This window comes from Falco cherrug, chromosome 6, assembly GCF_023634085.1.
Source record: "Falco cherrug isolate bFalChe1 chromosome 6, bFalChe1.pri, whole genome shotgun sequence".
NCBI classification, from domain to species: Eukaryota; Metazoa; Chordata; class Aves; order Falconiformes; family Falconidae; genus Falco; species Falco cherrug.
In genome coordinates this window covers 62,323,849-62,348,141 of record NC_073702.1, presented here as the reverse complement: position 1 = coordinate 62,348,141, position 24,293 = coordinate 62,323,849, and the positions used below count along the sequence as shown (strand labels likewise).

General features: G+C 39.9%; 1 protein-coding gene across 9 annotated transcripts in view; it reads left to right on the top strand.

The window, feature by feature from the left end:
* Positions 1-24,057, top strand: part of DSE (dermatan sulfate epimerase) — a 37,837-nt gene extending 13,780 nt beyond the window's left edge. For 6 of the 9 annotated variants that reach the window (XM_055714057.1, XM_055714062.1, XM_055714059.1 and 3 more), the window contains exons 3-7: positions 1,059-1,527; positions 12,906-13,159; positions 16,911-17,150; positions 18,616-18,823; positions 21,034-24,057. In XM_055714057.1, the coding sequence (XP_055570032.1) occupies positions 1,059-1,527; positions 12,906-13,159; positions 16,911-17,150; positions 18,616-18,823; positions 21,034-22,798 (2,936 nt within the window). In that variant the 3' untranslated portion in view covers positions 22,799-24,057. Of the gene's footprint in view, positions 1-1,058; positions 1,528-12,905; positions 13,160-16,910; positions 17,151-18,615; positions 18,880-21,033 lie in introns of those variants that run through there. The other 3 variants (XM_055714063.1, XM_027814663.2, XM_055714064.1) reach the window with 3 other exon arrangements.
* The last annotated feature ends 236 nt before the right edge of the window (positions 24,058-24,293 follow it).

Below are 24,293 nucleotides of genomic sequence, written 5' to 3'. Positions count from 1 at the left end.
TTTCCATGGGAAAAAAATATTTCATGTTTGTTTTTAGGTTTTCCTTCCTTCTGTCTATTTCTCTTTTCAATAATTGAAAACTACTGTTCGTTATTTACATAAAACTGTCTCCCTTGGGTCTGCTTTCTGTAACCTTTCCCCTCGGAAGAATTCTAGGAATTCGCTAGCTTTCCTCAGGGGGATCCTGGTCATGTTTTATCTGAGACTTCAGGCTAGATCTTTGGTAATTTTTACGAAGTAATTTACTATGTTTAAATACTTGCATTCAACCTCTGCATAGGTTTGCCATTTGAGCATATTTTGAGAAGTTGTGTATGTAGGAAAATATATGCTTTAATTCAGTGTTCATCCTTGGTAGCTGGCAGTAAATCTCCACAGGCAAAATGGAGAGCCCCCTAGAACAATAATAGTAATAATGATGCGAAAACCCTAAATGCCCTGAAGGCAAGGTATTTCAGCTGTTTCTCTAAGGCTCTGCTGCTTTCTCTTTCTCTTTTTCTTTCTGACTTCTTTTTTTTTTTTTTTTTTCCTTCCTCTGAAAACGAGGACGTGTCAGAACCGGAGGCCTCAAGCGCAGTATAAAATGACCCCAGTGCAAACCTCCAGCATTCCTCGTCCTTCCCTCTCCAGCTGCTAACATCAGCCAAGGCAGCACGCAGGCTTGGCTGCCGCCAGCACAAGTTCCTTGGCTCTCCCCCTTCTTCCTCCCCTCCCACCCTCCTCCACTTGCCAGTACAGTCAGCACTGCTTCATATTAGGCGCTGCTGCAATTATTTGAAATCTTGCATACAACAGTGTGTTCCTTTGCCTTGTATCTAGAGGGAAAGATGTGGGAGGGAGAGGCTTTTCTTCAAAGTGTACAGATTTTTTTCTTTCAGATGAATCGCTCAGTAGGTATTTTGTCCAAAGTATTCATATAGAAATGATTTGAAAGCCACCTGGACAGTATGTGGGGTTCTTTAGGTCTAGATGGAATCATATTTCCTAGAGAACATCCTGAATTACAGTGTCTCAGAGATTCATTTTTTAACTCTCTCTTTCACGTCCATCTGCCATAGGATATTTCAAAGATGGTTTGGCTGCCATTGAGACTTGGAGATCTGATGCCACGATGAGGACTCACACACGGGGAGCCCCAAGTGTGTTTTTCATACACGCGGTTTGCTTCGCCTTTGCCTGCGGTGCCAGGGAGGACCCGGACGTGATGGTTCCTTTTGTCAATGCCAACTATGACAGCTACCCCATGCTCTACTTCTCCAAAGGGGACATGGAGGCTCTGCGTCTCCAGGCTGCCACCACACACCAGCACATTGCAGCTCGCCTGACTGAGGCAGTACAAACGATGCTGTCTAATCCCCTGGAGTACCTTCCTCCCTGGGACCCGAAGGAGTTCAGCGCTCGGTGGAATGAAATATATGGCAACAACCTTGGGGCTCTGGCGATGTTCTGTGTGCTCTTCCCTGAAAACATCGAGGCCATCAACATGGCCAAGGATTACATGGAGAGGATGGCGGCTCAGCCTAGTTGGTAGATTTTTGTCTTTTTTTTTTTTTAAAGTTGTCCTTACAGTATAAACTGCTTGCAGTTGGAGGAGTGAGTGAATGAGTGAATCACTTAAATTATTTCATTTGCTTTAATATTCACTTTAATAGTGACTAACTTGCTGAGTGCGTTTATCGTCATCTGGACCAGCAGTGACACACAGTTTTTCACCTTCGCTGGACTTACCCTGTTTCAAATTAATGCTGAAAGAAGGAGTATGATCCTTTGTGTACCACCCTAATTTCTGTAAAGTAAAAAAAAATATGTAATTCAAAACTACTCTCAATCAGAAGACAGGGTTTCACATCTGATTTGTGTTGAGAAGTGCTAAAAGTGTTATTTTTTAATCATTCCTTTTTTTTTCCCCTTGGACTCATACATATCTTTTGGGTAATTCTTCCTTAGAAAGAATTCAGAAAAAGGGGGACCTATGAAAAGGTATAATTAGGTGCAGGTAAAAATTACACTCTTGAGTTTCTGCAGTCTGCTCTAACATGTGTCTGAGCTTCAGTTCAGACTTGCAGCTCCACTTGGCTGTACAGTTCTTGGGACTCTCCTTAAGACATAGTAGGACATGATAAAGATAGTTGTCCATCTGATTATTTTACTGGAACTGCCTGAGTAGTTGGCATTTTCATGATTCCTGGATTCATTTCAGCTGGATGTGAGTGGTCATCCACACTCTGTCCTTGCCGTGCCACAGTCTATGGGGACAGAAGTTAATGTTCTCACCGTAGGAGTTAGTCTAGTAATTGGGACCCCAGGATCAGTCTCCTCCTCATCTTCCTATTTCATATCCACCAGCAATTTATCGCCCTTTTTTTCTCAGGCAGCCGCATTTCCCCTACCCCCTGGAGCAGCTGCCACTTGGTGTACCTTGCAGCCTGTGGTCCAGGGTTGCTGCCGTTGTGAGGAGGTCAGAGGATGGAAACATGGGCTTTGCCAGGACAGTGGCTTCTTCCCAAAGCAGTGAGCTGGAGCTGCAATGGGCACCGCTCCCCTCTGTCACAGCTGCTGTCTTACAGCTCAGTGGTCGCAGCAGCTCAGCAGATGCCCGAGTCAGGTTTCAAGTCAGTGCAGAAATAAGCATTAGCTGTTCAAACAGTATTCATTGCTCCAACTATTCCTTACTTTTTCTGGGTTAAGACCAACTAGTATTGTCCTATAAATGGCATCCATCCACAGATTGTCATTGGAAGTATGCTGGATTTAAGCTAGCATTACTTGGGATCTGTATCCTCCTGATGGGCATGCTTTAAAAGGCATTACAGTGTTGGGGTTCCCCTATACCAAGTATTAAAGTGGTGAATGCCACCGAAATACAGGAACCAGAACAAGAGAAGTGGTGGGAGAGAAGGGACATGCTGGGCTTAAGTTGCTTGCATGTCACAGAAGAGGGGGCATGTGGGAGCTGGGAAGAAGTATTGCCACAACGGGATGGTGGTGATTTCCAAAATCTTCCACTGAAGCACAGAAATACAAAGCTTCAGTCTTACTTACCTCCAGGAGCAGTCTGTATTTCTCCTGGTGCACTGGCAGAGGGCTAGAGCTGTACAGAGGTGACTCCAAGGACATGTAACCATCTCAAATAGGACCTATGGACTGCTCCAACTAACTCCAGCTAGCTCCAACACTCTTTCTCAACCTGCTTTGGGTAGTGTAAACACATAGTTAACATCACCGTCTGTTTTAGTGGAGTAAGAAAGAGGGGCAAGTAATACTCTGAGTAGTGGAACTTCCTTGTGTCTGTCTCTGTTTCCTGTGCCTCACTCGCTGTCTCAATAACCTCATTTCAGTTCCTTCTGTCTGGTGATTCCTGCCCTGGATTAATTGTTGTTCCTCTGTCCCTTGCTGTAATACTCTCCTTTGTCCCATCTGACCAGATACCGATCAGAACTGAGCAGATGCCCTATTTCCATTTGGCTTTGATGATATCTACCTCCCCAAACTGCTGCTGTTCTTAAGCAAGCTTCTTGTGTTACCTTGGTGAAAGTGAAGTCATGCTTTTCCTGTCTTTCCCTTCTGATGTAGACATGTCATTCAGCAAACAATGAAGGTTTAATCAAGGTTCTCTGCTTTGCAAAAGAAGTGGGTGCACTGTGCTTAGTAGGGGAAGTACAGGAGGATGAAATCAGAAACACAGGCCATAGGGCTGGGGTAAGCTCCTCTTTGTATAACCTCCGACTGGCCAGCTCTTCAAAAGCTGTGACAGAAACATGGATCCGGTTTCCATTTTTGTTTTTCCCCTGAGAACCTATGGCTGAATGCTGTCAACATGGAGTTTACACTATGGCTCCATCAGTGATGGCAGCAATACAGATCTCTGCCTTGTCCAGCAGTGGTTTTCAGGAAAACCACGTAACATCTCTGAGCTTTGTACCACTCCGGCTTTGCTGAAATAGGTCAGCAGGTTCAGAACATGAAGGAGTAGACAGACAGATTAAATCAATCTGGTTTTCCTAAGGAACTCAACTAAAATGTGCCAGAAAACATGTTACTGCACACACTTCCCCGCTTAGGATAAGACTAGGAGAACAAACACGGTAAATAGAAGAGTTGTGGTTGTTATGGCATGTAATGACATTGCCAGAACAGTCTTACACAATGCTTAGTAGTGGAATTGGAGAAAAAAAACCCAAAAAAGATTTCTCCAGGCTATTTAGGCATGTTTAGTTTCCCTCAGACTTTGGCAAAAATATCATTCTGGATATATGTTACGAATGTTATCCTTATTAAATAATCTGAGAGCACACATGTTCTGATCAGTGAAAAGACGGAGCAGTTTTGATGATGTCCAGGTTTGGAGCCTTGAATTTTAGAATACTCATGGGCCAAAACTCCTTATGTCATCAGTGGAGAGGGCTTGTCCAGAGACATATCAGTAAGATAAGCAAATCAAAGGAACTTTTCTCTCCCTAGACTTCCTCCATAATGTAGGTGCTTCAACTGCGATGTAAACTGCCCAAAAAATGTCTTTTTATCACTGACAGATTCATCAGTGTGTGTTGGAAAGTTAAATCTGGCAGTCATAAAGATTCCTTGTTAGCAGCCTGATTATTTTGACAGTATATTCTGGTTTTGGTTTGTTTTGTTTTTACTTCTGACATGGCATTGACTCTAAAATAGCTCTAGAATTTAAAAAAAAAAAAAGTTGGATGAGTTTCCTCTCATTTTTGTGGTGATATTAAATAAAATTTAAGCCTTACCAGAAAACAGGAGTCTATTTTAGTAGTGTGTGCAGTAGTTTGATAAAATAAATAGATTTTTAAATGTCACTAGTTATTTGTCCCAGAATGCCAGAAGATTAAGGAGACTAACATTTTAAATTTCATCTTTACATTAATGAGAATTCTCAGTAGTCCAAATATGGTTGAATAACTCAGGATACAAATATGATAAAATCTACTGGTAATTGATACATGTGTGGAAGGGGCATGTAATTAAGCACTTCTGTCTTTTCTCATCTATTACGATAGTAATTTTGTATCACATAATAAAGTACACCCTTAAGTGAGTTCCCATTCATGTAGGCTAGCAGACCTCAAGCTGTTTGCCATAACAACTGATGCTGATACGCACGCTGCTCATAACAGAGCATCTGTAATTGCTACATCCTGGAGTAGGTTTACATTTTAAAATAAACAAAGGGGCAGTGGCTAATAGCTAACTATAACAATCAGCCAAAATAGTATGGGAACAGACAATGTTTTGGAGACTTACAAGAGCAGGGAAATGTAGTGCATTAATATTTCAGTAAAAATATATTAACTTTAATGGGTTTGCCTGTAAAGATTCAAAGCTGGTGTTAAATAACTTCCTTGGTTTTCCTGGGATTTGATATCTAGATGCTGCCTAAAATCTTAGGGAAAGCTTGTCCTTATATCTAAGCTGTATTATCTTATTTTACAGAGAACAGAGGATATAGATGTGTTCTGGCATTTTATCTCTTGACTGGCCCCTAGAGCACTCCCCACCAGAAGTGCGTTTTGGCCGAGGAAATCTGTACTCGTGATTCTTTCCATATGCTGCCTCGGCCCGTTCCCGTACCGAGCAGAGTGATGTAATTGGAGTCACACATTGTGCAGAAATAAGAGTCCAGTCAGATTCTGTGTTTTGGACAAAGCAGTAAAAAGCTTTCTTCTTACTAAGCCTGCCTTATAAACAAATGCCTTAGAAGTTCACAAATTCTGCACCTTTCTTACAGCAGCAGACGTGTCTCCATTTGCAATTGCCAGACAAGAGATTTCTGTGGGGTTTTTTTGTGGGGTTTTTTTTTGCACATAGTTGGCCCACCGTTTTTAAAGACAAGTATGTTATCAATGTGCAGCAAGGTGTGGGATTTGACAGTAAGCCTGGCTCTGTGGGTCTCATAGGGGAGATAATTACTGTCAAGCACATGCAAACATTCCAAGGGAATAGCAGCGAGTAAGGAGAAGCTAATGGGAGACTTTAGCGTAACAAATCTGTGACCATTCTGCTATTTCTTATTAACCAGCAATCCTATAGTCTTCTGTTAGTCCCTGTTTGTTAAAAGTATTGGAGCATGCTATAGGACTATTGCTGTTAGTATCCAGATAGCGCTTGGTGTTGAGCACTACGGACTACAAAGTAAAAATACAAAAATATAATGTGTAGATAAATGCATAACTAAAATAAATTCACATGTGCCGGGTTGAAATAAAGCAAGTCTCCATGCTGACACTACAAATTTAGAACATCTGTTTGACTCCCAATAATCAACCGGCAGTCACATTCAAAGAAAACTTAGGAGGGTTTTATAAGAATGCAGCATAGCAGTTAGTATAAAAGAAGCTTGGGGGATGCTGAGATAGTCTCCTACAAGGAGGAAGAAAAGGAAGGCTAGGAGGATGAATTTGGTATCTGGAATATATATTATTTTAGTAAGTGAAATATCAAACCCTCATGCTGTTTTTATCTTCTTCATATGCAGCATTTAAAAATAGAAGCTGTGCATGACTCTGAAATTCAATGGCTAGCTGGATTCTGAAGAGTTTCTGTTATACTTTTTTTTTCATGGATAGGATCTCTGGGAGATAAATTGGCACTAAAGTTCTGTGGTGCTACAGGGAGCTCGCTTTGTGGCATGCCTGGTATAAAAATTTGCTACAAGAGCTAGAGGTAATCTGTTGAAATAATAACATAATTAAATTTCAGTGTCTGCTTAATATGGCACTGAGAACTACTAAAACAGACTCAGTTCTTGTTTATTAATGCCAGCACAGAAGGATCATGATTGATAACCAAGAGCAAGCCCAGTGTGAAAAGGACCCTCTTGTGATCAAAGCTAAATACAAGAGAAGAGGATCTGAAAAAAGCTTTAGAAGCTGCAGAAAGATGATTATAGACCTGTGAAGGAACAGAGAACAGAAGATAGAAAGTAGATGAAGATTTCCGAAGGAGTAAAGTTTTAGTTGTCTCGTCAACACCTAAGCAGGACAGCCCTGCTTTTATAGTAAGCTCTTAGCACTTCTGAAAACTTTGTCTACACATTGCCTCTTTTTTTCCATAAAATGAATGTGGCCATTTATATTTAACCACTCCTTTCCCTGTATTCCTGTGAACCAAGCTGCAATGAACACAAGCTTGTCAGTGGTTGCTGCTAAAGCACAACTGGTAAAGACATAGGGGTAAACTTGCCATGTTTTACCTTAGACACTGGAAATATATATCATCAGTTTTTCAAGGACGTTTCTTGTTCTTAACATTTTGGTTGTTGCAGATCACTGAGCACTTAGGTTGTGCAGATACAGGGGGTTTTGTTTTGGCAGCCAACCAGAAAAACGTGAAAAGGGTGAAAGCTGAGAGGTTGGTTTGGATGAAACAGATTTTTTCAAGGATTTTTCTTTTTTCTTTCCAAAACAAAATTTGGAAGCTATTCTTCCGTTAGTGAAGAAAATATTCCATTTGAGCACAAGAAAATATTTTGTTTTGGAGGCTTCTGTAAGAAAAATACTGGAAATTGAGTCTAGTTTATAAAACAAATGTTGGTGGTCTTATTCCCCTTGGCAGGTAATACTCCCTCTTGGTATGTATACTCCCTCTGGCCATGGAAGAATACTTCTCTCCTTTGCCTGACGGGAGGTTTAAAGCTGTATCTCTTTCCCCCAGAAGTGGGTGAGAACAATAACAAGGGTCTGTGGAGTGCCAGGGCATTGCCATTGGCATTGGGAAGACTGTACAATTGCACAGTTGATTTCAGGATCAAGAGGTCAATTGCCCCCATTACACACCATGTTTGCATCCACACTTGACATTTAATGTGCATTAAACTCAATCATGCTGTTAGCTAGCTACCATGTCTAAGGTAGAGTGCATTGAAATGCAGTAGAGGGCTGTCCTTGGACCAATTTTCACCCGTAAGCCTTCAGAAGGGAGCCCTGACTGACTTTGCATCTACCTAGTGAGGGTGAGAGGCTCAGTGCTGACTGAGGGGGAGTGCCAGCATGCTTCCTTCAATCATTAGCTTAATCTGCCCTCAACCTCCAAGAGTTACTCCGCAGTAAGTAATTTGTCATGGGAAACGCTGGAGCGTTAAACTTCAGGATGTGGATTACTTGTGTAATATATGTGTCAGGATGTGCTTAATGCTTCATTTTGTGCGCAGCGATGCCATATTACTTATTGACACAGAGGCCAGAAATCAGATCTGACACTGCCTGGGAAGGCATTCTGTTTGTCAGGTTAGAGAGTGTTACTCTGCTATGTATTTCCATTTGGTTTTAAGAACTGGATACAAAGTGAGGGAAAGGTGATTCTAAATATCCCACAGGCCATGATCAGGGAACTCTCTTAAGCAGGAGAGTTTGACTTGAATCCTGCCTTGAAGTGGGCAGACAGTGGTTTTTTTCCTTATTGTATTTCTTAGGGAAGTGCTAATAATTCTGGTTACAATAAGGAAACAGTTATTAATAGAAAGAAATTAGGGGAAAATACAGAAAACCATTGCTACTGAGAGAAGAGACATTAATAGCATTAGGAATATTGTCGTGAAATAGAGAAGTTGTGGTAATCTTACCACAATTTTTCTTGTTGTTAATACTGATTTTTATTTCCCATCCAAAATTCTATACAATTGCTATACTTACTCAGAGCACAGAACCACATTTAGTGAAGGTGGTATGTACACTCTTAGCTTTGGACAATGCAGTGCATGCATGATAGTTCTTGACATCACAAACTGATGACTGAAGAACGGGGTCTTAACCTCACCTTCGGATTCATTGTTCATTGTAGAAGGTGGTAAATCTAAAATGGATGACCACATTGCACCATGCTAAAATTCTCAACATGTAGGAAAACCATACTACTTATCCATAATACCAGCCTTATCCACGATCTCTTTATTTCTCCAGTTTCTTCATGGAGGATTTATATCAAACTCAAAATGTTTGTAATGAAGTAACAAAAATATTTTGTATGACACAGATGAAGAGAACTTAAAAGAACACTCCAAGCATGTATTTGTCCAGTGCTGTTCACAGCATTTGCCCAGACAGCAGTTCTTTGTGCAGAATGATGCATATGGCTTTGGATGTTTATGGAGTTTGATCATTAGGCAGCAAACATGTTCAGCACTTTTTGCTCTTTTATAAACCACCTCAAGTTTCCATATAGGTACTTCTTCCAAATACATGTATAGATGTGTAAGTGTGGGGAAAAAAAATATTTTTTTTTGTACTATCTGTAGGGATGCATTTATGGTTTAGCTGTTACTTTGAAGTATGTTTTAGAATTTTTGGAACAGTTTCCTTTGCTAAGTGTTTGTTTGCAACTAAGTAGTTGCTCTGCACTAAAGAATCCATTATAGATATTTCTATTTACTTTGGATTCTTGTTCTGTAGCATCTTACACCTTTAAAACACCGAAGAGTGCAGCACTGAGGTAAACGTTACTTGCTGTCTCCAGACACAGTTAATTGCTAACCTGGGGTTCATACTGTCTGATGTTAAGTTTTTGTCCTAAGAGGCGTAGAAAATAACTGTTTTCCAGTGCAAAGCATTGGCGTGTTTTTACCAATCTTTATTTGTATAAATACACACAACTTTTCTTTAATATTTCAGAGCAGAGTAGCTAATTGATAGCCCTGAAAACTCTTTTTTTCACGTAATACATTCAGTGCAGGCCTGTGGTACCATGCTTTCCCACAGTTTATCAGCCAGGTTGTTTACCAGATCTGACACTGGAGATCCATTTGAAAAATGAGAGTATAATTCAGATACAAAAAGCATTTAATGCTTGCTAGTTGTCCATTCTTCTTGTGACTCATGTTCCACATTGTTGTTTGTACATTGCTTGGTTCAAGTGAAATTCAGTTAATGGAGGTGCACTGATTCGTATCAGCTAAAGAGTTGTTACTTCAGGAGAGCTTAATTTTAAGAACAGATGTTGACTGTGGTTTTGTATGTTTAGAAATGAGGGTCTTTAAATCATCATCTTTAATTTTCTGTATTACTTGTGTGCATCTCCTCTGTTAAGTTCTAGATGAGCCTTACTATACAGAATTGCAATTTGGAGGAAGTTAGGACAGAATTACTTTCTCTAACCCAAGGTGGGTAACCGTGCCAGTAAGTAGGCTTAGGATGCCTAACATAACGTATTTTACACTGAAGGGTGTTGTCTTTTTTTTGCTGAAGAAATCAACAGCCTAAATGCAGTTATAAATTATTCGTTTAGCACTTCCCGTGTAGAAGAGTGCTTTCTATTTTGTCAGAAATGGTGCCACAGAGACTAATACACACTTTTATACTATAGAATTTGATGCAGCATTGCATTTGAAACCAAACATAAAGTTAGCATACAGCTTAACAATGAAAGTTGCAATCCATCAGTTCCACTGTCAAATCCCATTTAAGATGAAGTCCAGGTAAAGATCATTAAATAGCTTTAAGCATATTCTAATTAGCAATTTGTATGTTGTTATAAGGACACTGAACTTTGAATTAAATGTTTTCAATTAACTCAGATTCTTTCATTGTTCTTTTCTTCCCCCCTAATGTATGGCTTAGCCTCAATTACTTTGTAATTGTTCCAGGCAGAGGTGTTTAAAGGGATAATTCCTGTACACATTTGAACTCTGGTTTCTGAATGTCCAAAAAGTTTAGTAAAAAGCAAAATCAAAAATAATTTGGAAATTAGGATTCATGATATAGCTGGTCAAAGGTATGTTCACGTGTCAAATGATTTCCAATACCCAAGCACAGTGCCAGGGTGTTGCATATAACCAGCATAGAATATAACTTTACTTTTATATGTAGGACTAAACATTTTAAGAGCTTTTTCAATTATAAAGAAAAATGAAAAAGCAGAAATAGAGATGGAGAGAATTAATTGAGGTTGACAAATAACCAGTTAACTCAGATTTTCAATTTTTGTGCCTCAGTAACACAGTATAAATAAATCTGGAGAGTCAGAATAGTTGCTTGCCCAGTTCAGCTACATTTTCTCCCAGTTTATTGGAAATACAGAAAGAATGAGCATGTACAAAAAACACGTAAATGTTTTGGCGTACAGGTCTGTAATTTTTTTGCACAACAATTAAGTGAAAACAATAATAAGAAATTTTACTATACCTGGCTGGAAGTCTTCACTAATAAGTTTAGTGTTTGAACCAGGAAAAAACAACAGAGAAATGTTCTTGACATTGATCACAGAGAATAGCAGGTGGATGTGGATGTGGAGAAGACAAGTAGTAAATTTCTAGAATTTTTTTTCCTCATGCTTTAACAGTTTTTTATTACCACACTCATAGCTGTCAGTCTTAATGCTGTTCACGGTTTTGTCAATGCCTGCCAATTAACCAAGAAACAAAATAGTGTACATAAAATAACGTAGTCCAGTAAAACCCCAGATCAAATCCTGCTGCTCAATGCTGAGTAAATTCATGTATTTAAAGATTTCATTTAAAAAAAGGAAAAGTGAATGTATAACTTCACTCAGTGGAAGATGGGATTGAAGCTGAGAGGTGAATACTTAAAACTGTTGGAAATTCAGCTAATCAAAAAGGCTAAAGAGGCTTTCCTTCTTTACAGATATGAATGTGCCAAGTTCATTTGAGTTCTTCCAATAGTGTTAGATATACTGAAATAAAAATCAAACGTCGTTTTTCTCACTTGTACGTGTTGTGTTCTGCCATAGTTGCAGTGCCCTAGGCTGTTGGTCATAATTTCTGCGTGGTTCATTCATGCATTTTGAATGCAAATAAATGCTCCTATAGCAGAATGAAGATTTTTTTTAAATCTTGCACTTTTGGTATTTTTTCTTATCAGTTCACACTATTGCTTACGCAAATTAAGATTAAATTATATTTGTAGAGTCATAGAATAGTTGAAGCTAGAAGGTGCACATCTTCAGGAGCACAACACAATCCCTATTGATTGCAGTAGGATATTCTCTCATCTCAACAATTTAATATTAATTTCTGTAATTAAAAATATATTGCAGAGAAAGGGAAATAAGATAACCATGAAAGCAACTGACTGTGCAGTTTATCAAAGACTTTTTTTCATCATATATTCCTTCACATTTCCTTTTCTTTAGAACCGTGGCCAGAAAGTACTGTCAGTACTGCAAAACTAAAGTCTTTGATTCACAATATATGCTTTATTTAAGAGAAATATTTGTTCTACAATACCTCCACCTCCATTATGAATTATCTTGGTACAAATCTACTATTTTGCTAAGTTCAGTGTAATCATTGGGTACAAGCAGGTAGTTCCTAGACATTAATTTTGATTAGTGGCATCATTTTGCCTCTATTTTATTTTTTAATGCTATTAAGTATGTTAATTTGAACTGTACTCATGAAAGTAAATTTAATCATTTCTACTTCTATTGAATGCATTTGGGAAATGAAGAAGCAACATAGTGTGTTTTATTACACTTTCTTTAAAGACAACTTCAGTTGCATAGCCACCAGAAATTTATCAACATTTGGCTCCTTCAGAAAAGAAGAAAGTTGTTACAGGATTTTAGAGGAGTGTAAACTCTGAGATAGTACTTTCTCACAAAAATGATGTGAACATTGCTTCAGATAAATAGATTCCATTTCTGTACAATCAATATTCTGCATATCTGTTTCTCTTAGGGAAACACAGAATATTGCAAGCACTGTTTTAATGTTTAACAACTTAATCTAATAAAATTAATGAGCTTTGAAGCTTAATGTTGTCCCTACTTAGGAAAGAAAAAAAATGGTCTCAGAGACTTGGTAAGTAGCTTACTACTGTGTTAAAATTAAGCATGAATTGCCTAACTTCAGAGGCATAAGACATACACACCTCAGTACAGTAATGGAGAAAATAAGTGGGTGAAACTCAATTAATTGGCGTATTTTTTATTGACAGGTTAGTGAAGGATGCCCCATGGGATGAGGTCCCTCTTGCTCACTCCTTAGTTGGTTTTGCCACTGCGTATGACTTCTTGTACAGCTACCTTAGCAAGACTCAACAGGAGAGATTTCTTGAGGTCATTGCCAATGCCTCAGGATATATGTACGAAACATCATACAGACGTGGATGGGGCTTCCAGTACCTCCACAACCACCAGCCTACCAACTGTGTGGCCCTGCTGGCTGGAAGCCTGGTTCTGATGAATCAAGGTATGTCCTAAACTATAGCAATGTTTTTCTGAAGTGTATCAACTCAGTCAGCCGTTTATGCAGCAAAGCTCAGGAACAGATGGAAATACTTCCAAGAGTACAGCAGTATGGGGTTTGCTCTTTGGTTGCTTAGAAAAATTCAGTTTACTGAGAAGAACAAAAGTCTGTGAGCAGATGCACAAAGTATAATATATATGTATATGTACCCATGTATATAAATTCGATTCTCTAAGTGATTCTGAAATTCTTACCTCGCTGTTTATAAGAGTTAAAAATCCCCTCGTGTATAGTCTGTCCAGTCCAGATTTACAGACAGGGTCTTTCAGGATAGATTATCGGTAAAGAGTGATGCACTTGGTCTCCTTAAGCAACACACTGAGAAGGTCAGTAGTCAGAAACATCCCACGCTGTGAGCTGGGTGCTAGACAACAGGATAACCTGGAATTTCATACACAACTTGTCTCCCTGAGGGAGCTGCAAAGGTGTAACTTTTATCCACCCAAAGGCCACAGCTCAGGACCTTTCTTTCCAGCATCTTTTTCTATGGAGATGAGTAGGGCTTTAACTTTCTCCCTCTGGACTATGCCCTTGTGCCCCACAGCCTTCATCCAAGAGGTGTCTGTGCCAGGTGTCATTTCCTTTTTTGCGCCAGGTCTTAAACCCAGCCTTGCCAGTTCCCAGGTGAATAACCTTACCAGTTTGCTTTTGGCTGCTCTGACTGGGGGCTGTCCCTCTTCTCCTAAGTGCTGCACAGTGTAAACAAGAATGCAAGTCACAGAGTCAGAGGGAGAGCAGATGAGATATCCTGACTTTAAAGCCCAGTGGTACTTCAGCTGAGAGGTGGAACTCATGGAGCCAGCTCCTGCTTTTATAAGAATGCGTCAGTATTTTATCAAGTGATTATTTAATATGTGCTAGAAGTATTTTGAAAACGTGATGCCCTATGGAACTACTTGCTGCAAGTTAAGGAAAATAGTTTATAGATGCTGATGGTGTTGCCAAGCTGTTCAGCTCTGCCAAGCAAAGGCACATCTGCACATCGTTGGAGCTTTCAGATGCCCACAGAATTGTGCCAAAAAACTGTGGCACCTACTCTGTTTGAGGGGGCATCTTTTTGTTAAGTGTTTGTCAAAGCAAGCTAATTCACTGATGTGCATATACTGAAAAGCAGCAAGAGTATGTGTGGAAGCTGTTCCCATTCCTGCTATCTTGTCTTCTGCAAATGGAAGACTCGGACCATGTTTATTCAGTGGGTTTTGCTAAATTCCTTGTAATTCCATCCTGCCCCAAACCTCTGTTGGTGCAGAAAGCTGGCAGTTTGCAAGATGACTCTGCTTTTCATTAGAGTATAGACCATAGGAATGCTTTGTGCCAAACAATGGTAACATCACAAAGTTGGGCAATATTTCTTTCACCAAAGGTTGGTGGGAATTTTGGAAAAAATTAAAAAAAAGGGGGGGGGGGAAATTCAGCAACATTTGAACAATTTGAAAATAGTAATGATATTTCAAATGAAAATAGGTCAGAACAGACTGTGTATTTCTAACTGAAAACTCAGTTGTTTTCAATATAGAGCAACTTTATTTTTAAAAAATGGAAATTTAAAATAAGCTTTTCTGTTGGTCTAAAATCAAAAAGAAGTTTTTAAAAAAAATTTCATTCCAAGACAAAAGACTTTTTCTGAAGGAGAAAAAAAAAAGGGGGCAGGAGGAAGAAAGTGAGTGAACATGCTATTCTTCCTGTATCAGATCACAGCAATTGCAAATGGTGTTGTATCCCAGTGTATACCTTTCACCCCAAAGGTTTAAATTCCAGCTGATTATTTTAAACACAATTCAGCTATTGAAGCATGCAGGGACAAAATAGCCAGCTTAAAAACATGTAAACATTGTCATAGGACTGACAAATGAAACTAACTGAAATGAATTCTAGGCACACACATATATTGAAGTCTTTGTAGTTAAGGTAAACAGATATTCAAAAAAGAAAGTTCAGTAACGCCTAACTTGATATAGATACTGCTAATTTTAGGTGAGATTTGTTCTGTTTTGTTCTGTAGCCAGACAGAGTGTTGAGTCTGTTACTGTTTTTTCATTCTAATATATTATTCTTTAATATACTACAAGTATAGGGTTATAGCATAGATGTACACTAAGTAAACAGAACATACGTGCATTACAATGATAAATGCACTATGCTGAACCATGGAAAATACCATTCTTGCTTAGTGCAGTAGTCAAAAGTTAGCTATTGTGCCTGTTAGGAGAGGGAACAGTGGAAGCATTTGGGATTTTTCTCGGACATACTGCTGTGCTGCCAAATCCCATCAGAGTAATGAAGCAGTGTCAAGACAGCTGTAAGTAAAGTAAGTGGAAGTAAGTAGCACCACCTGCCCCTGTTGCTCAGGTTTTCCCCATCATAGTTGTCTCTTCAGCCAGCAGATAAAAGCATCATGTTAGTTTAATTTAGACATTGCAATTTTTTTTCTCTCTGTTAACTGAGTAGCCTTGACTAGTAGGATGTCTGAATTGCTCGTCACTCTGCAACTGTGGCAATGAAGTGAAACAGTCTCAGTAACGGGTTTGAAAGGCAGATCATACTCCCTTAGCCTGGCACATGCATTTCATTCAGCAGGCACTGCTTCCCACGTAATGGGGTGTAATGTATGCCAGCTGAGCTCTGCTATAAGTCTGTAATAAGTCTGGAAATAAGTCCGGTAAAAGCTGTGTCCAGACACTTTGAGTTGAGTGGACACTAAGCTGCCATATACACACACGAGGCAGTTGTTCTCTGTTAGTCCTGCCTCTCTTGCCAGTGAATCCAAAAGAAAGTAAGAGAAGGCACATAGCCTTTCCTCTGCTGGGATCCACATGCTGACTTCTGCAATACATAAGTGCAGTGCTGAGGCTCTTGTGCTTGTCTTTGTTCCTTAGTAAAGGCAGACAAGCCCTGAGAAGGTCTTCTCACAACCTTTTCCCAGTTCTTGATTTTCATAGAGCGCACAAAAATAGTAAGATGTCTGAAAGTCTTTTCTTTAGAAGAAATACAACTGTTTAGGGCTTGTAATATGTGGAGGCTGAAAGTTATCCTAGTTGAAAGGTTACCTTTATTCTGGAATTAAAGAATCTGCATTTGGAATTAACCATGCAAAACTTTCCCAACTTAACTTCTATTTGGATAACCCTTCAGGTCGTACAACAAACCAAAAGTGTAAGTAGAACAGAGCATCTCTTAAATTAGAGCATGAATTAGAGTATCAGTTAACTGCAGCTCAAACGTCAATTTCTTTGTATTTTTAAGCTCTGAGGATCTCCTGACCATGCTGGTGATCAAGCCAGTGAAAAATGACTGATTAGAATATTTGCATTATTGGAGCCCTCTAGTGGGGACCTAAATTTGTTTTCATAGGGCTTTAATTTGAAATACAATAGTCTTGACTGGGCTCTTCCCTTTTTGCATATCCAGAATGCATTAAAGAAATTTTCCTTTAAGATGGAAAGCATAATCCCACATTATCAGCGAAAGGTGGTTGATAGGATTTTCCCTGCTCATGTGACCTTGCTTTGCTGTGTTTAAATACAGTGTTTTATTTAACACCCTAGAACTACAGGGATGCTGCAGCACTAGGTTGTATTATAGAGCTCTGGATTGCAGATTCCATGCTGTAAAGGATACCATTGTGGGAGTACAGATGACATACTCTAAGATCCATGGTGGTGTAATTAGATTTCCCAACACCTTTTTTTTTCAGGCTACCTTCAAGAAGCTTACTTGTGGACCAAGCAAGTGTTGGCAATCATGGAGAAGTCAGTAGTCCTGCTGCAGGAGGTCACAGATGGCTCCCTCTATGAAGGCGTAGCTTATGGCAGCTACACAACCAGATCGCTGTTTCAGTACGTGTTTCTTGTCCAAAGGCACTTTGATATCAATCACTTCAGCCATCCCTGGCTCAAGCAGCACTTTGCATTTATGTACAGGACTGTCCTGCCAGGTAGGTCCTTTGGGTGAATGAAGGTGAATCTTTTAACTTTTGAAGCAGCAGTAAATTTTGTACTTGAAATAGGCCTTTTTAAAATAACACTGTACTTGGGTTTTTTAAAATAACCTTTTCCTCAGATTTCACCTATGTCATCCATCAAAACAATGACATCCTTGTTTAACACTGCTTATTAAAGATCATTATTAAACTGTGGCTTTTAAAATCAGTGAAAAGATAGAAACATCATTTGGGAGAAAAAGCAATGCTTCAGAATTTGATTTCTGGATTTTTGAGTTTGAAACAGACCTGTCTCTGGGGTTGTCTGTTTGAAAAATAATATTCTTCAAGATTCCTATTGATATTTTCCTTTGCCAGAAATTATCACACCAGAAGATTAGGTAAAAGGAAGAGAAAATGATGAAGCTAGGGTAAAAGCATCAGTAAAGCGCAGGAAAGTTTTACATGATCACCAGTTTTCCACAAAACAGTGAAATCGATTTTTATACCATTTTAATAAAAATATTTTTCTTGTAGAAAATGTCATTGACACAAATGATAGGTTTCTTTCTATGGTCCAGGGGTACATGAACCATTTTGTTATGTCAATGTGAGAGTTAATCTGACATCACCAATGGGTCTATTTTGAAGACTTTTAATATCTCTGTTCTCTTGCTGGATCTCTCTGCTGTCTTGTAGTGTGTTTTAGCATCTCTGATTTGAAGTCCTAGTTGTGACTAAAAGATGGAGATGTACAAATACGAAACCAGTTATAAGTTAATAAATATTGCTGACTCCTCCTAGCCTTCAGAAGAGATTGAGTTTCAGGAAGCCTTGCAAGATTTCAGTGTTGGTTATTTGCAGGACAATTAACTAGGAGCTTACGTTGTCCAAATTTCTGGTTAAAAAGACCGTGATAACTTTAATGGCTGTAAGAACCCCAGATCTAGCTGTGTATGTAACAGTGGCTGAGCACAGCTTTGGCATGGCAGCACAGGCACATAAGGAATTGCATTGACTCCACGTGAGACTGCAGGCATCTACTGTGGAGAGGGTCCTAAGAGCAAAGTGAACTCATGCTAGCTGTTTCAGGATGAAGCTGGTTTTCTTTTTTTCCTTGGGACACCTCTGTTTCTTGCTTTGGAGAGTTTGGATTGACATAGGAAAAGTGAGAGCAGTAAACAGAAAGTTACCTTTGCCAAATTTGAGTGAGAAGAGGCAGTGGATGGGATGTTGCTTCTTACATTTTTTGTAGTACTTTGTAGCCCAATGCCGAGGAAGAAAGGTGGGTATTCAAGTTAGCTACAGCAGAAGGGAACAGCTCCTGTGCAACCTGTTTATGGCTCATTTACAACTAGGTCTATAAACATCTGAAAAGGCTGCGTCTGTTTGTACCCCTTGGTTTCACTGTGATGCTCTACAAACACATCTTTGTATGTTTATTTGTTCTTTCTTACATTCCTTTGCACTTTTTCCCAAGGGTTTCAGAGAACTGTGGCCATTGCGGATTCCAACTATAACTGGTTCTACGGGCCAGAGAGCCAGCTGGTGTTTCTTGACAAATTTGTCATGCGCAACGGCAGTGGGAACTGGTTGGCAGAGCAGATCAGAAGGAACAGAGTGGTGGAGGGCCCAGGAACACCATCCAAAGGGCAGAGGTGGTGCACTCTCCACACTGAATTTCTCTGGTATGAAAGGGAATGAGTGGGCTCAAAAGGAACCTGACAGCTGTTTGCTCTTAGTGGTAATTCATTATCTTAGATTTGTACTGTAGAAGCCAAGATTAGGCTGGCCATGTGTGACCCAGAGAGTCCTTAGTCTCAGAAGAACTTCTTCACTTAGCATAGATGCACAGTATGTGTTGCTGTAGAGAACATGTGGTCTTGCTCTACATCTGCTTTTGCATTTTGTTTCCATTGTCTATTGCTTGTACAGAATACAAGCAGTTCCAAAAGAACAGAAATTTTGCCTGCCTGTATTCTTTGGTTTATTTGGTCCATTGAATGGGTTTTAATCCTGTTGTGTTCTTTAATAATAAAGAAATTTTTTTCTTTTAAAAGCTGTAAGTAATAATATAAACTTTCTTTTAAAATCTAAAGTAATGTAAGTGGTAAGGCTACTATTCTTTTTGCCCACTAATTTGCAAGTTATGCTTAGGAAAAATATCATGATAGATGACTGGATCCATATCTTCCATGTAATTTATAGCTCTGCTAACTTGTATGTCAGTCTTCTAGGGGTAATAAATGAAAAGACCCAAGAGGCTTTAGATATCCATATAAATTCCCTCAGTCAGAGGAGAGAACAAGTACATTTTCAAGGAATCAGTGTCACTCAGTTTCTCTCTCTTAGAAGAAAAGTATTATTGAATATATATTGGTTTACGTTTTTGATATGCACATTAGAATGCATGTTTATTGGGCTCCAAGCAGCCTTCATCTTGTTATTTGCAACGTACAGAATCTCTTCTCTAAACCCCATTCCATCATTCTTTACTCCTGCATCTCCATGGAAATCTTGAGAATTCATACTTAGGAAATTATTTTCAATGTCAAAGGGAAAGAAATTTTTTAAGAGCACCTGAGTAAAAAAGAAAAAAAATCAAATTACCTGACTATTCCAACAGTTGCCTTTTCCCTGTGCTGCAGTGTTGCTCTTCTGATGAACATGTCCACTTGCATTACCGTCTCAGGGAAAAGGTCTGCTTTTAGGGGAATCTCCATCAAGGACCACCAGATACAGAGCAGGCTTCTGGCGCTGGTTGGAATTACCCAAAGCCCTCTGCAGGACATGAGCTGTGATTGTCTAGCTCAGAGGTCCTCAAGCGTTTTAACCAGGGGGCTGGCGCGGATGCAGTGGCAGGCAGCCATCTGCGGCTGCTTGGTTTCCCCCCAACCCCCGGTGGGGGGGGGCGGGGGGTCTGTAAATACCAGGGGCCGGATTGAGGACCCTGGGGGGCCGTATCCAGCCCGCGGGCTGTAGTTTGAGGACCCCTGGTCTAGGGCTTGACAGAGGCTCCTGGCTAGCTATAGAGAATAAATCTGATGAGGAGCTATCTAACAGAAATACGACTGGGCTTAATGATGGCTTTGTTTATTTTGGTTGCTTAAATAAAATGCCAGAAGGTTAGGGTTTTGTTTTCCATGGTTGTTTTGGGGTCTTTTTTCTTTCAAGATCTGTAGGTCAAATAAAACAAAAATTATAAGCATTGTAACCTTTTCTGGAATGAAGACCTCTTTGTAAACTGAATGTCTTGCATCTTACAATTTATATAAGAAAGCCATGCAAATTTTTTCTTCGACCTAGTTGCAGAAGGAAACTAACATACACTAAGTGATATAAATCATAAAAAATTATCCTTCAAAATGCCTTTTTATTAGTTTTTAGTTAATTGCCAATTCTGTTTGGAGACTCCAGACTTCTATAATCATCAGTTAGCAAAACCGATACTCTGCTTCTCTTGCTTAAGAAGTTAGTAGTAGGTGCTGATGTTGATGTCTAGTGCAAAACAGACCGTGTCTACAGCCTGGTCCTAATGTGCCTTTTTTAGAGATTTATGTTGCAGTCAGTAGCTTTATGATATAAGAGAAAAGGTGGATAGTTTGAAATTAGTGGTACTCTTACTTTTTTGACTGCAGAAGGATTACTGGTTTTAAATGCGTAGCAGATGCTTTCAGCTATTATTCTATAAAAAGCGCACCAAAAAATATTGTAGAGGGATTTGTATGATAAGTATTGTTAGAACTGTATGATTAGTTCAGTCAGGAAGCACACGTGTGAGCTTTATATAGCTTGCTCCTTGATGTAAATATTGCATCAGTTTTGGAGTTTTGTACAGGTGCTGATAATGGAATCAGTCGAGTGATTTTTAAACCCATTTTCTCGATCTTTTTGGCAGGTATGATGCAAGTTTGCGCTCTGTACCTCCGCCAGACTATGGGATTCCTAAGCTGCATTATTTTGAGGACTGGGGAGTGGTAACCTATGGAAGTGCTTTGCCAGCTGAAATCAACAGGCCTTTCCTTTCCTTCAAGTCAGGAAAGCTGGGAGGACGTGCAATATATGATATTGTTCATAAGAACAAGTACAAAGAGTGGATCAAGGGGTGGAGGAACTTTAACGCTGGCCACGAACACCCGGACCAGAACTCCTTTACATTTGCTCCCAACGGCGTACCTTTCATAACAGAAGCTCTATATGGGCCAAAATATACTTTTTTTAATAATGTGTTGATGTTTTCCCCTGCTGTGGCCAAGAGCTGCTTCTCCCCATGGGAAGGGCAGGTTACAGAAGACTGTTCCTCGAAGTGGCTTAAATATAAACACGACTTGGCTGGTGACTGTCAGGGACGAGTGGTTGCCGCCATGGAGAGAAGCGGGGTGGTTTTTATCAGGGGAGAAGGAGTGGGAGCGTATAATCCTAAACTGAAGCTGAGAAAATTGCAAAGAAACCTCATACTTCTCCACCCCCAGCTTCTCTTGCTAGTGGACCAAATCCATCTAGAAGATGACAGCCCCCTGGAGGCAGCGACCAGCTTCTTCCACAACGTGGATGTGCCTTTTGAAGAAACAGTTGTTGATGATGTCCATGGGGCCTTTATTAGGCACCGTGATGGGATATATAAGATGTACTGGATGGATGACACTGGCCACAGCGAGAAAGCTACCATCGCCTCAAGGATGTATCCCCGGGGCTACCCGTACAATGGAACAAACTACGTGAATGTAACCACCCTCCTGCGGCACCCCGTCACGAGGGCCATTTACCTTTTCATCGGGCCCTCCGTTGACGTGCAGAGCTTCACCGTCCGCGGAGATTCTCCGCAGCTGGATGTTTTCGTTACCACCAGTGAGCACGCCTACGCGGTGTACCTGTGGCCCATTGAGGATGGGTCCCGCTCTGCCTTTGCACAGGTAATTGCGGACCGCCAAAAAATTGTCTTTGACAGAGCTTCTGCCATTAGAAGCTCCAACGTGCCAGAAGTGAAGGACTACGTAGGGATCGTGGAGAGGAACCTGCAGCATTTTAAGCCTGTTTTCCAGCATCTTGAGAAGCAGATTTTGTCTCGTGTACGCAACACAGCTAGCTTTAGGAAGACTGCTGAGCGCCTGCTGAGGTTTTCAGATAAGAGACAGACAGAGGAGGCCATTGACAGGATATTTGCAATCTCACAGAGGCAGCAGCAGCAGCAGCACGGCAGAGCAAAGAAAAACAGAAAGGTAGCCAAAGGCTACAAATTTATTGATGCCGTTCCTGACATTTTTGCACAAATTGAGGTAAATGAAAGAAAAGTGCGACAAAAGGCACAGACTCAAGCACAAAAAGAGTTGCCTGTAGATGAAGATGAGGAAATGAAAGATCTTCTGGATTTCGCAGATATCACTTATGTGAAGCACAAAACTGGGGTCTCAGTCAAAGGCCGATCAGGGCTGGCACAGATGGTGACAACTGCTCGAAGTAGTGCCCCATCAATATCAGCTTCTTATACCCGCCTCTTTCTAATTCTCAACATTGCTATTTTTTTTGTCATGTTAGCAATGCAGCTCACGTATTTCCAGAAGGCAAAGAGACTGCATGGCCAAAGATGTCTGTATGCAATACTTTTAGTAGACAGCTGTATATTATTGTGGCTGTATTCTTCCTGTTCTCAGTCACAATGTTAGCAGGAGACCTCTACTAGTCGACCAGTTTATGGTCATATATGTCTATGCAAAAGCATTAACCCTAATAGGGCCAAAATTTATCTTCTTTTTTCTGAAACATTCCAAAAACAGCTGGGGAAGGATTGGTTTCAGACCAGAAGGGATGTAAGAATAGGGCAAGCAATTAATTATCTCGGAAAACTAAGTACTTAATAAGTACTCCTCCTTTGTGTTTTGAGTTGGGCCTCACATCTGAGGGAATGTTATGCTTTGTTCATCAGAGTTCAGTAATGTAAAGTTGTAATTAATTTTTGGTGAGAAGAGCCCTCTTAATAGATTTGTTTCTAAGGGCTTTCTTTTTTATACAGAACTGGGTTTGCATTTAGTGAGTTTTCATTTCAGGCTGCTATGGATGTCTCTGGACATTCTCTTAAGAAAAGAACATTCAAACACAAGTACGCAAGGCAGATCTTAGCAGTACACTTCCTTTCTCTCTGCCAAACCAAAGAAAGCTTCAGTGTGGGACACTCCTGTATAATTATTGCAGACCCTTACATCATGTCGTCTCTTCCGTGCTTTACAGTCTGGCACAGTGCGAAATGGCAGTCATGTCAGTACTTGCCAAGTGAGAGGCACAGTGCCTAGTAGGCAGTAGCAGAAGGCAAATATGGGGCTAACTCAAAGTATAAAGGAACAAAATTCTCAGGAAAAATAATCCTTTATCTTTCAGTCAAATGTAGACTGTAGAAGGATGGATGCTGTAGGGTCTGGTCTCAGTTTTACAAGGTGGAGTTTTCTATAGTTTGAAGCACAGCTTAGTAGAGAAATAATGTCCTAGATCACTGCCCTGCCATATGCAATTGTAAAAATACAAACGAAAAACCAAAGCAATTGTGTGGTAACCTTAGCAATTGCTGGTATGAAAAAAGAGGCATTAAGGAAGTATTTAATGTCTTTTTTTCTGTTCACATGGCTAGAAACAGAGGACAGTTAAATTGTGTGAGCAGCCTGTTCTCTATAAAGCACCAGCAAGGGTTCTGCAAGCTCTTGGTGGCCCCGGGTCAATTATTTGGGGATTAGTGGTAAATGGAATCATGTGGTTTATGACACAAATAAGTTTGACATCTCCACATATATCCCCTTCTGTTCATTAAACTGATTTCAAAAAATCATAGCTATTTGAGAGAATGGAAGCTTTGTGGAATTGCGGCATATCTGTATGTCTTCACAGAAAAACAATTCTTCCAGTACATTTGCTAAATAAAAACATTGTAATTGTCTCTGTGGAAAAGTTGTTTTTCTTTGATTAAAATATTTTTCCTGATAATTACAGTAATGATATTCATCAGCACTTTGTTCAAACCAGAAACCTGTTTCCTCGTCCTTATACCCATTTAGGTATCTGTTACCTATGTTGCTGCTGTTGTGTTGCGAGTCTGTATGTTGAAATGTGATGAGCTTTCTTTGTCTAAACATCTTCAGTGAACAGGTCAGAATATTTTCACCAGCTTCCAGC